Below are 13,942 nucleotides of genomic sequence, written 5' to 3'. Positions count from 1 at the left end.
CGGCAGGCGGGGAGGAGCAAGCAGAGGATATATAACAGCACCGGAGGAGAGATCCAACTCTTGGCTTCCCTAACGAGGAGCGGATCACAGCTGTTTGTCTGACTGAACAATATCATGCTTGTGACCAACCCGCGCCTTTTTTAATTAAAGTACCCAATAGAACTTTCACAGAGACTCCATTTAGTCTCCTTTTAAAGCTTCTCTCCTGGACGGGAGAATAACGAACACAGTTTACATAAGTCAAGTATTTACTCCCGGAAAATGTTTATGTATGATGATATATTGTTAACTTAGCTCACTATGGAAACAACGTCGGACATCTACAAACGCGTCCTGTATACGATCTCAAAATGTGCCATTTGCACAATGTGTCATGTATGCAGCCCTTGTTTTGCACTTGCGCGCACGTCGCGGCACTTTGCGAGCGTCTACCGGCTCGGGCTGCATTTTACACCGAACATATAATATACCGTTCGAAACATCTATTTGCCGCCGAACGCCACCTCACTCAAGTCGACCCAAGTCATACCGTCAGTGGCGGCTGGTGGAAAATATTTTAGGTGGGGCTGGCTTTTGATATAGTGAGTAAAAAAAATTTGGGGGGGAGAAATTACCCCTTAAATTGTGACTGATACCGTATACCACGGTATAATGTCAGCAAGGTATGACGGTATGAAAAAAATGATACCGCCCATGCCTACCCACCAGCATCATTATTTCTACGTTGTAGAATACTCACATACGTCATACAGTTCTCATGTCAGTCACCTGTCAGTGACATTGCGCCCATGCTGCAGAGCTGTATGCTGACAGCTTATTGGTCAGTGGAAACTGCACAATGTGCTTTGGATTAAGACAACCAAATGATGATGGTAACTTAAACAAAGGGTCATTAGAACCAGCACTGTAACTGGAAACTTCGTGGGGGCATAATGTTTAGAATAGTTTCTGTGGCCTTCGATGTAAACATATGTCAGGTTATACTGTCAGTGATTGTCATTATGTAATGGTGAAAGAAGCTAACACTGCCGTCATTCCTGGTTAAAGCTCTCTCTGCTTATTCTGATGGAGCGCTTTGTTAATATGAACACAAAAGGACCTATCTGGAGTATTACACTTCAGGTGCCTTTCAATTGTTTGAGATACCTTTTTACTAATAGAGTGGTGCAGGAATGAGTCCTTAACCCAGAAATTAGTTAGCATTTATAGTAGGGCTGCTCAATTAATCATATTTTAATCGCAATTACGATTATGGCTTGCAACGATTACGAAAACAACGTAATCAAAATATAACGATTATTTTTTATTTATTTTTTTTATTGTTTTTTCAGTTGAGTTATACTTAAAGTTCAGGGTAATCAACTGTTAAAAACATACTGTTCAACGTTTTTTTTCTCCAATAAATTTATGTTTTAAAAGTAAATGGATAATCGTTTTTAATAATCGTGATATAAATGATTGACCCAAATAATCGAGATTATGATTTTTGCCATAATCGAGCAGCCCTAGGTTCTAGCAAAAAATCTTTAAGAGATCACATGAGCAGCCCTACCAGCATTTGCCATGGTGGCCAAAACATTTTTATTTGGTCTTAAATTGTAGTTCAACATTTATTTCCTGTTGCTTCTGGACCATGACGGTGGGCCAGCCTTTAATGTTTAAAGAGCCTGTGACACGAACCCAACAACTGTTGTGCAATGAAATAGTGGGCTACTAGCAATCTCGAACCGTCAGTTTAAAAAAGAAAAAGCGATACCGTTCCGATAAATATCAATCATTTCGAACATCGCGGGAAAATTCCTTCGACTCATTTTGAGGTTTTGGGGGAAGCCGGAAGTGACGTCAATGCGGGAACGCTTCACTGTGCGGTGAGAGAGCCAAACACGGACAAAGTGTGTTGTCATGCGTAGAAATGGTGAATTACTGAGTTTAGGCACGTTAATAACGTTTTAATGAAGTTGACTACAATATTCATATTTGTCAGTGCTTTCATGTCAATTCGGCGAACATAAACATAAATGATCGTGGTGAAGATGATGATTGAATTAGGATGAAAAATCGGTAGTGAGCGCTGCTGAATTTCCTCCCGTCGGATGTGATATAAAAACAAATCGATTATTTTTGTAAACTCAAGTGGATGAAACTACATGTATTAGTGCTTTCATGTCAATTCGGCGAACATATGATACATTAAATGATCGTGAGGAGGATGATTTAAAAATCTTTTGTTTGAGCCGGTCTGCATTTCCTGATGAGAAAACAAACCTTAGCTTTTTGTAGTTAGTTAGTTAGTAGTCAGTGGTGTAGTGGGCGTTGGACGCGGGGGTATGCCGTACCCCCACTTATTTGAAGCATGATTTCTTTTTTTAATAGTCTAATGCAGTGGTCACCAACCTTTTTAACCCTTAGATGCATGAACGACCAATACCTACACTCTTCCATGAGTGGGGTCAAAAATGACCCCAATTAGAATCAATGTGTTTTTGCAATGAATTAAAAAAAATGTCTTTAATTTTGGTTAAAGGTGATTATATTTATTATATTCGGGTCAACAAATGACTGATTTTACATTTAACATGCTTATTTATAACTTTTTATAAAAACAATTCACAAGAAAAAACATCAAAAATCTTCAAAGATTATTGTTAGTATGTCCATCTGTCTGGAGGACAAAAAAGAGAATGAACATACATAAGACCAGAACACTGTCCACTCACATGTGCCCACACAAACGTCTTTTCTCTATTCACTGTGTGCAGTTGTCACAAACTATTTGCTTTTGGCTGTGACCATTGCACACTGGGGTACTGCATTTCCAACAGCAATTGGTGGCTTTGCGATCTTTGTTTCTTGGACACATCTGGCACCTCTTTCTCTTCTGTTGGCCCTCTGTGCTTCTCTCCTGTTGCTGGTTTGCAGCTTTTGTCACTCCACACCTTCCCATTGCTTCAGTGATGTAGGTTGGTAGGTTCGGGGTACCTTCCAGTCGACTTTTTATATGAGGAGTCACAAGCTCCTTTGACAGCTCTGTGAGGAAATGTCGCCGTGCGTTGGTGATACCTGTGGAAATTTCAGGGTGCTGAGCCCTGAAAAATGAGTAGGCGTTTAGAGTGGCTATATCAATCATGTTGTACCACAGCACCATGGGCCACCTCTGTGTCTGGCGCTTGCAGGTGTAGTAGCCAACCATCTGGTCAACGGTATCTACACCTCCTTTGGTCTGGTTGTAGAAGAGGATTATTTCTGTTTTTTTCTTTTGGCTGTTTTCATCCACCATCTTGCTGTGGTGCATTGTGCTGAGAAGCAGAACAACCTTTCCCTTTTTTCTGATATAGCTGATCATGGTCATGCTGCCATTGAACCCAAATTCAGTGCTGTGGACCTCCCTCGACTTGGAAGCCTTCATCACTGGAGGGATGTCTGGCTTGTTCTGTCGCAACGTTCCCACAATAGTCAGACCCTTCTCCAGGAGATGCTCTGCAAGAGGCACACTGGTGAAGAAGTTGGCTGTGGTGATGTTGCGACCTGTGTGTCTGAATCCATTGCACAACTGACGGACAGTGTTTTCCCCTAGATTCTTCTGGACTTCTTCCCCTGGTTGTCTCCCTGTGTACACAATTCCATCAATTGCATAAGGGGTGCGTGCATCACAAACCCAGAATATCTTTATGCCGTACTTGGCAGGCTTGCTTGGCATATACTGCAAAAACTTGGTCCTCCCTCGAAATGGTACAAGTTGTTCGTCCACTGTGACACAATCACTGGGGATGAATTTCTGCCTGCAGTTGACCAGGAACAGGTCCCGTATGTAGCGGAAGGCTGTCATGTGGTCTGTTTCCAGTCGGGAGGCTCTGGTCCTCTTGTCATCAAAGCGCAGCAAACGGCGAATATCTTCAAAACGTCCAATTGACATTGTGGCCTTGTACATTGGGTTGTGTAGAGGACTCCCAAAGAGCACACGGATTGGTACATCCCAGTTTTTCTCACTTCCTGCAAGAATGGTCAATCCAATGAAGGCCATGAGCTCCTCTTTGCTTAGCTTTTTCCACTCTTTTCCTCTGTTTGTTGCGACTCTTCTTCCCTCCATGTTTGTGCATCTCAACACCTCTTCTAATATACTATCAGTGATAAACAGCTTCCATGCATCTATTGGAGAGACGGTGCTAAACCCAGGTGCAGGCCCTGACCGACTTCTCAGTAAATTGTGGCTTGGTGTTTTAGCCTGGGTGGGAGGTAACTCTGCCCAGTAAGAGCCCTTGCGGCTCATTCTGTTGGATACAATATCCATTTCCTCTTCGGAGGACTCAGAGGACTCCTCCGTGTCCGACTGATCTTGTTCGGCAGGGGCAGGTTGGTTCCCAGACGGCCTGACATGTCCAGGTGGACAATAATCTGGATCCTCTACATCTGAGTTGTCAGATTCAGAATCAATCCCACCGATGGGCTCTTCATCCCATCCGTTCAGGATCATATCTCGAGCAAGGTCAGCGGGTATCCTAGCTGGCCTCCAAGTAGCCATGATAGTCTAGATGAGAAAACATAAAACAGACAATGTTTGAATGACACACAAAACTATAAATCAATATGTAGCTATCTAAGTAAATGTCGGTATGTCGGTGTGTGTTTGTGTGTGTGTGTGTCACACACACACACACACACACACACACACACACACACACACACACACCGACATTTACTTAGATAGCTACATATTATATGTAAGTAAAGGCACAGCCATGCATGTGTACACACACACACACGCACACAGCCACACACACCCACACACACACACACACAGACATACACACACACACACACACACACACACACACACACACACACACACACAAATCAATATTCAATAATCATATAATAGGTTACCTAACAGGTTAGCTTTTATTACTAGTGTAATGTTAGCTAGCTTAGTAAGCTAATGTAATGTTAGCTAGCTTAGTAAGCTAGCTAACAGAGTACTAACATTACTACTAACATTATTTAGCAGTTAGCTAACTAGTGTCTACTTTGTTGACCAACATGATACTCTATCACAGAAAAGTCATGGAGTTGATAAATGAAGATAATACTTACATGTATGCTGCTGTGTCAAACTGACCTCCTGGTGGTGAGACTGCAGGCATCAGATGTGTAAGTGGGACAGAAAATGTATCCTGACAGTCACAGTTGGTAAGAATCAAAGGTTCCCAAAGCAAACCCTTGAGATTCTGTAGGAAATGCTTGGGGTCATTTTTGACCCCGCTTATGAAAAACTGGGGTAGTGACACAAAAACTGCAATTTCTTAAAATGTATGAAAACATTTAAAAAAATTCAAATGGCCTCAATACACAAACATGTTTTATGAGGAATACCTGGAATATGGAAGTGTAAAAACTTTTAATTTCAGAGATTTTGAAGAATAACAACCCTCGGGGTCATTTTTGACCCCACTTATGCATCTAAGGGTTAAGCCCAAGATCACCGACCTCGGCCTAGGTCAGGGGTCTGCAACCTTTTTGACCAAAAGAGCCATTTTGCTCCTTTTTCCCCCAATTTTTTTTGTCTGGGGCCGCAAAACATATTTCATAGCTTGATAGCTAATAAAGTTGTATTTATTGTTATATCAGACAAAAACTACAGTTTTTTTGCATTTATTAGGCTATTTATTACATTATATAAAACTGTTAACCTCTAATAAGAAACAAAGAGATCCTATAAGGAGAATTACAAATAATACAAAGGCCTACTTTAAAATAAATTAAACACAGCACTTGGGGAGTCCTCTGCACATTTGAAGGGGAAAAAAATCTTATTAAAATGTGCCCACTTTGAAATAAATAAAACATATAGCTGCATCCTAAAAAGAGTTAAAGGTGGGGTAGGTAAGAATGGACAAACCAGCTCGAGTGCGCTAGAATTTGAAAATACACAACCGGAAAAAATAGGCCTCTTGCTTCAGACTTCCCTCCTCCTCCAACACACACGAACGTGCACATGACCAATGAGGGCACGAGATAAGTTTGTGCACAGATGGAAGGCTGACAGGCAGGTAGGCCATCCAGTTACTTTAGCCGTGCCGGCTAAAATGATTGGTCGTGCTTTTTACAGCGCTACGGCTTCCAGAGATTAATTTTTGTATGTATTTATTGTCAAAGCATTTAATATATTCATTGCTATCGGGATGTTAAGAGCATTCCATGGAATATAACAAAAAGTGTTTTCTGAAATGAATTACATACCCCATTGAATTATGACTGAAGATTGTCAGCTGTCTTCCTCTCCCGTGTTGTTCCTCGATACGTAAAGGCTGCAGCACCGTTGACAACTTCTCTCTAAATATCAAACATACCGATAAACCAGCATCGTTTGCTGTGAAAGCATATAACTCTGTCCACACAGAATTAAATCCTGTGTTCCTCCGGTACTTTTCTTTGATTTATCCATAGTTCGCTCATCGAGCCGGGGGTCCCCGCGCGAGCGCCTCCAAGAAAAGGCGCTCGCGCGGGACCGTAGCAGGATGTGACGCATATTTTAGTTGACCTAATTAAAACCGTTTTGTTTTTTATTTATGTGTCACAGTATCACCTCAAAATACGAAACATTTTCAACCGTGCAACAAAATATAAATAGTCCTACAAATACTTTTATTTTATTTCCTTCTTATTTTTGTCTAAGCTCAAGGGAGCCAGAGCAGAGGGCTTAAAGGGCCGCATGGGGCCTGTGGGCCGCGGGTTGCCGACCCCTGGCCTAGGTGAAAGGCGAGATCTACCTATTGCAGAATTTAGTGAAAAAGACGGCCCAGACAGTGCTTCCAATTTGAGGCCTTTTATTTAGGCTTATTGCATCTGAATTACTGTTACAACGAAGGCTCCATAATCAGCCCACAGCATATAGGCAGGGGTAAAGTGCTATGTGCGAGTGGGGGACGGACCCCACCTCCTCTAGGGGGTCCTCACCTCCTCTAGGGGGTCCGGGGGTATGCTCCCCCGGGAAGATTTTTTTTTAAATATTGAAGATGAAAGCATCAATCTGGTGCACCTGTTTTTCATTTATTCTTTGTATAACTATAATGATCATATGAAGGTGTACCTAATTTGTGACAAAACCGTTCTAATCTAAACACTCAAGAGTCCTTTAGCTTACCTGAGCAACTCAGTCTGACAGGGGAAGATTCTCCTCCAGCTTGTTGTGGAAACAGCTCCTTATGTCCGTTAGTGCAGCTAGCTAACCAGATGCTAACATCACGGTTTCCGCTAGCACCGGTCCCTCTCTCTCCCTCTCTCCCTCTCTCCTTCTCGCCCTCTCTCTCTATCACACTAAATGCGCTATTGCCACACACACACACACACACACACACACACACACACACACACACACACACACACACACACAGAGAGAGAGAGAGCCGCGCTTGAATGATACAAGCACATGTGTATTTCCATGCAACTCTCTGATTGGTCTGGTGACTTGCCTCTGTTGCATTGACTGAACACGGGACATTGCAGTCCTGCCGTCCTCTCTTGTGTCATGATGAGGTTCACATAAAGCACGGTTAATGTATTATATTATTGAGGTGTCTCAAATATACGTCAATCAAGTGGCAAGTCAGCAGGAGCAATTTCATGACCAACAGCAAAAAAATATGTGAGGTTATTATATACAAACACTGCATTTGCACTTTTTCACAAAACGAAAACCACACCATTGGGAAAGCTTAATGTTTTGTTTAATAAAAAAAAAAAAGGGAAAGGCTTGAAAAGCACAGAGTTGAGACTCAGGGTGCAGGGTGAGGGTCTCAGTGCAGGTATTCAGGCTCCATTGAATCCCCCTCTGGTTCTTGTGCTGAAAGAGGGAGTAACAGACAGGAGAAAGGGTTATACACACCTATATAGCACACCTATTGGATGGGAAATTGCCTTGGGGAGATAAGGTGTGGTCTTTGTTCCCAACTGAAGTTATGGAACTTTATTATTTGTGAGTTTAACAAAGTATGACAAATGGCATCAGTAACAGATGTGATATGAATTTCTATAAAGTTGTCTCACATTCTTGGTCATATTTTATATACAGTATGTAATGAGTATAACATGTCCAGTAAGTATAAAGTGTTTCCTAATACTGTGTATTCAACCACTATGGAATATGTATGTGGGCAGACAAAACTGAGTTGTTCTGTGTGTGAAGTAACCTCAAGTCACTCCGCAGGCACATTTTGATGCAGACCAGTTTGTCAAGAAAAGAAAGGGCAAGACTAGGCTGAGAGCAGAGGCTATACCCACCATCTTCGTGCATCGCCCTGTGGTCAAAAAGAGAAGGGCCCCTGCACCACGATTCACCCCGGGACCTGTATCTACAAAGCCCATAGCTCATGATCACAGCTATAGTGTGAAAGGTGACACAGGTATAATAAGTATGAACTCTTAGTAACAAAAGTCATATTTCTTATTTTTAAGTGGTATAATATTTTAAATGTTAGAAAATCTACAGTGCCATGTCTTCTACTTACATTAGTCTCAAAGATTGAAGGAAGAAGGGATGAAGAGACTGAGAGAAAGGAAAGTGAGGGTGAAGAAAGAGAGGACATGGCTAGTGAGGAGAGACAGGGAGGGTGGACACCACCCACTCAGCCAGCAGCCAGTCAGCATACGAGGGAACCAGCAGCCAGTCAGCATACGAGGGAACCAGCAGCCAGTCAGCATACGAGGGAACCAGCAGCCAGTCAGCATACGAGGGAACCAGCAGCCAGTCAGCTTACGAGGGAACCAGCAGCCAGTCAAACAGATCTATTAAAAACATTAAAGAGAAAATTAAAGAGCCAAGAAGGAATCACCAAAAAAGCAAAGGCTGCACTAAGAAAAATCAGGAAGGAAAATGCAGCTCAAGAAAACAATGACAATTAGGGACAACAAATATAAGAAAACGTTTTAAAAAGACCAACCTAAGGCATTAGGCAGACTCACCACAAAGGGGATGAAATGGAGCAATGAGACAATTAAGAAGGCTTTAAAAATTCGCTTTGCGTGCGGACCAACGGGTTACAAAACTCTGCAGGAATTGCAGATTCCCCTTCCAGGAATAAGGACACTGCAAAGAAGGATGCAATGTGTTAAGTTTGAGCCTGGTGTGTAACAGCTAACACTGCCACTCCACCCGTAACATCAATGCCCCTCCACCTGCCAACATCACTGCCCCTCCACCTGCCAGCACCCAGCCAGAGGAGCGCAAACAACAAAAACAAGCAAGGTGTCCCGTCATGTACCTGGACATTTGGGTTGGCAAAATGGAGTAAGAGAGGGACTTGAAAAACCTTGGTGGCTCTCTACTCATGTTGTTACAGTTGTCTTGGTTGCAGCTCTCAAGTTCTTTTTTGTTGCCATTTCCACATCTTTAGAAAATATGAAATAAATGAAGTGAAATCAACCTCTTCTCTGGAGAACAAACTTTGATTTCTCTGTCTTGTGAGTTTGCAGTCTTGCAGTTTTGCTCCTCCACCTGTAACATCACTGCCCCTCCACCTGCCATACAGTAGGTTACTAACAAGATGACTTATATAATACAGTGATAGAATACATGTTTAGTATGCTTACTTATATAAAACAGTAGTATTAAACTTACCTTGTGTTTTCACTCTCACTTAAGTCCCTCTCCCTTTGCCATCAATCCAAAATCAGCTGAGCTGCAACATTATACAGACAGGTAATAATCAACATAATCACAAGGACACAATATGGCTCTGCTAAAAACATTCACTCTTACACGCACCAAAGTTATATTTATCTAATATTTAACTCCCTCCACCCCCGCATACAATCCCTTTTAGAAGACCCTCTTCTCTAATTCAACAACGTTGGACGAAATGACATTAAGAGAACGGAATTTACAATTAAAAGGCTGTTCAACGTGTGTTGCTAACTTGATCCGGAATCCTAGCTTTATCTGTTATCTGTAAACGTTCCCTAAATCTACTAATTTAGGGATAATCCACTGACATCCTTTAATACACATGTTAATTTGAATCAGATGTACTGATAATATCCGCAATATAAATCTTTAAACTTCTTCTTACCTTTAAAAGTCCGTCACGAACGGTCTATTATGCTGCAACTCTACAGCTCTGCTAGCCTTGGCGCTAACTTCCGGGGAACGATTGAGAGGCTCCACGATCCGCCATTGCTGTAAAAAAGTGGTCCATTGGAGTGAACGGAGATGACGTAACTCTCAGTCTATACGGCGCTGCCCCCACCTCCCTCTCCCCACGTCTCCTGCTCAGAGATCAGCTGCTGGGCTGTCAGGAGAGGTGGAGGAAAAGAGAGGCACCGTTTATTATTCTTATATTATTATATAAAGTCGTTATCAATTTGTTTTAAAGCTCAATAAATAACAAAGAACACCTCTGACCGGCACTTTTCTAATTTCGTCCGGAAGATTTAAACTTTAACGGACATGTTGACCGGCGAAAAATGTTAACGGAAACTCTGCCGCATGGTTCCCTCGTCCCTTGGAAGATGCGGAGAGGTGGGTGTTTTTCATCTGTTGGTGGACTACCGGAGAGATTTAGAGCAGGAGCACAAGCCGTCCACCACGGAGAATAAACAGAAGGGCAACCATGGCAACCATGCTCCGGGGTCTTCTTCGTTGCTTTTGGTGTATCTTACAGGTCTGGCATATGTACTACAGCGTTTCCAGCGTTTCCAGCGGTCTCGTGTGAGCGGACACGTTAAATGAATCGAATTTGTGTGAACGGAAGACTTTTTTAAAAACGCATACAGTGTGAAACGCAAACGTTCCCGTGTGTATGGGGTCAAAGAAAGCCCCTTTACAAACCGACTGTGATCAGTGGAGTCAGATACTGCTGCAGAGGAGAGGACACCTCCAGAACTCCTTTAGTGTGTAACCTTATCGTCTTCTTTCTATCTGTCCCCTGAGTGTATTCTCTTATTCATTGTTTGTCATTCTTTTCTTCCAGGCTTCAAGTGCCCCGTGTGCTCCAAGTTTGTGCCCTCAGATGAGATGGATCTGCACCTGGTGCTGTGCTTAACCAAACCCAGAGTGACATATAACGGTAGGGGTTCCTTTTTAACGTTACAAATAAAAGACATGCAAGGCTGGTGAGAGAAGTGTACAGCTGCAGGACTTATTATGATATAAATAAAGATATGTCAAACAAAAACAAGACTTTACTGTAGTATGTGCTAAACCACAGAAGCGCTGTTGCAATGAAACAAATCAATAGACATTACAGCTTACATGATATGTAACTCTTCCTCTGTTTACAGTCCCTGAGATCTTGTGTAATCTTTCTAAAGTATTTCACTTGTTATTCAGGTATCAATGACTATTATCTTTTGTATTTGAATAACATACCAATCAGGTTCATGTCGCGGGCTGCCCTTTGCTCCTGAGTGCAGAAGTTATTATGGGCTGTGTGAGTGACATGCAGCATTATGCAGTCAGGGTTTATTACAGAGTTACACATTTCTGAGTCAGTCCTCAGGTTTACACTTCTGACCCTGATGTTGAGCCAACGATCCTTGAAAATGTGGTTTGTAAAGAAATGTAACTATGTACTGAGTGGGACATTTTACAGATGAAACATAATCCTGTCACTGTGTCCACAGGGACCCAAATAAAATGAGTGGACTCCCCTTAAAAATGCAGGGGGGTTAACTGCAGTTACCGCCAACTCTGAAAACATAACTCATTTGACTGTAACTCTAGGGATATTGGAGCTGCACCACATTGTTTTGGAAGGATGCTCTTTTGCATTCAAATATTTAGCTCCAAATGTCTGCATATAACCTCGTTTCAATACAGTTGATGGAAACAGCATAGTTCGATGTACATTTATCCCTTTCTGTTGATTTGATCATTTTATTTTTGCCTTATTTGCACAATCTTGGTGAATTCACCCCAATGCATGCTTTGCACCCTACAAGCACAGTTGTTATCTGAATTGATTGTTAGTTTGTTACTTAGCTGCTTTGAAAAACAGCAGCCGCAGCTTCTTTGTTAACGGGAAATAACACGGCGGGACAGAGAAGTTGCTTGCTGCTGATTGGTTATGGTATTAAACTAGAAACCACTAACAGGAACTAGAATAATGAAGTGAAACAAATGGGAATTCAGTCTGATACAGGAAAACTTTTGGCATCAGTTTATTGTAAAACCTTATTTACTGACCATCAAATACACAAATATTGCTGATGAAGTCAAATCTGAGGATTTAATTGAGATTGTAAAGCCTATTTCCCAATGCTGGGGTTAAGGGGAACCCAGCTGGTGTCATGCATCAAGTGCTGGGGAGTTGTTCTGCTCTTATGAAATAGTGTCTCCAGAGGAGCTGTCTCAGTATGACTTTTGATGTCTCTTGACTCAGTGTCTCTTGGGGCTGAAGACTGAGCGTTTGAAAGGAAAAAAACAGTTAGAAAGAAGTGAGCTTACCTGACCTCTGTAACCAGGCTACATTAGTCACTATTACCATAACCCGAGTCAAAACCCAACTGGGAAATTAGTTCATTTTGGGCCATGAAGGTACCATGATTTGAAAGAAGACAGAGACTATGGTCTATCTGTCAAAAACAATCAGGTCTCATGTCTTTCCCAACAACTTCACCTTAACTTCAGTGAGAAGGTCCTGGGGTCAGGAGAGATGTGAGGAGAGTTCCTCAGACTGTACTGGGCGACCTGATTCTGAGACCCCAGTGGATATTTTGATGTGTGTCTGCTTTGGGGAAACTATAATGTTCCATAGATGCACTACAGTAAGCCCATCTAGATACTTGACCATGTGCATAATAATCATGTTGGTAAATGTGGGCGTTATGAACGTGGACAACAGTGGCAAATATATAACTTCATAACAGGGTTTGAATTAAAAAAATAAATGGAAAGTGAAAGTACAGACGATTGCTCACACTCACCCTGCTGTCCACTCGTATGAGTCCATTTGAATTCCAGTCAGCATGATTATATGAAAGTATTTGACAAATCATTGTTTATGCAGTTAATGCAAAACCTTTTAGGCCTACACGTCTACTACTGCACATATCACTATTCAATTTTAAATAAAACATAGCTTAAGAAACAGCACACAACTCAGTCACACTGTGACATATTGACTTTATTTCATCATTTTACAATAATTAGTGTAATGATCATAGTTCACCTTATCGTTTAACATATTGCTGAAGATAGCAAGTTATGGAATAAGATGGGAAATGCTTGGTAAGCGCAGTATCTACATGATCTGCATTTGTCCTCACAATCAGTTGTTAATGTGAACAACAAAATGGTTCGTCACTTTAAATGTTGTTGTTGAAAGGAATTGTCGGACAATATTTTCTACTTCCCTTTTCATGAGAATGTTAACAGCATTTATCATGGCTGCTACTTATTAGCCTCAGAGTAAAGTTATTTATCAGAGATGTATACTATCAGACCACAACACATACTGTATCTCTTGTTCTGCTGCATCCATTTGGCTCTTGTTCAAGATGCAAATAACAAAATAAAAAGTATAAATGTATGTGACCAGGTTGCGGAACATCGGGCCATTGGCACAAGGTAGGAAGGGGGGCAATACAAAAGTAGCCTGTGCTGTATTAATCAATGGGACTCTTTCTATTGTAGGATCTTCCATTACAAATCACCTCAGCCTGCCTTCCCCTCAGCATGACCTACTTTTATTCCCTGCGTCTGAGCAGAAACATGACGGCAAGGGAACTCTCTTCACTGCAAACCTGTAAAGAACATGAACACAATACAGCATCTCTGGTGTGTTCAAGTCATATCTGGGTTTCAGAGGTTCTAATTCCACACTGAAGTGGCCAGACAGGAACTGAGGTTCCAACAGAGCGCAATGTTCTCCACAGCTGATCACATCACATCAGCAGTCACATTATCCCAGTTAAAGTTTCATTCTCGTCATGTCTATAATGGAATCAACCT

The 13,942-nt window shown here is 41.8% G+C and overlaps 1 protein-coding gene across 1 annotated transcript in view; it reads left to right on the top strand.

Annotated features, from left to right (window-relative positions):
• The window catches only part of znrf2b (zinc and ring finger 2b), a 100,932-nt gene that overhangs the window by 77,476 nt on the left and 9,514 nt on the right, over positions 1–13,942 (top strand). The window contains exon 2 of the mRNA XM_079640255.1: positions 10,962–11,057. Within this exon, the coding sequence (XP_079496381.1) occupies positions 10,962–11,057 (96 nt within the window). The remainder of the gene's footprint in view (positions 1–10,961; positions 11,058–13,942) is intronic.

This window comes from Notothenia rossii, assembly GCF_949606895.1.
Source record: "Notothenia rossii genome assembly, chromosome: 7".
NCBI classification, from domain to species: Eukaryota; Metazoa; Chordata; class Actinopteri; order Perciformes; family Nototheniidae; genus Notothenia; species Notothenia rossii.
This window is presented reverse-complemented; position numbering and strand designations above follow the sequence as displayed.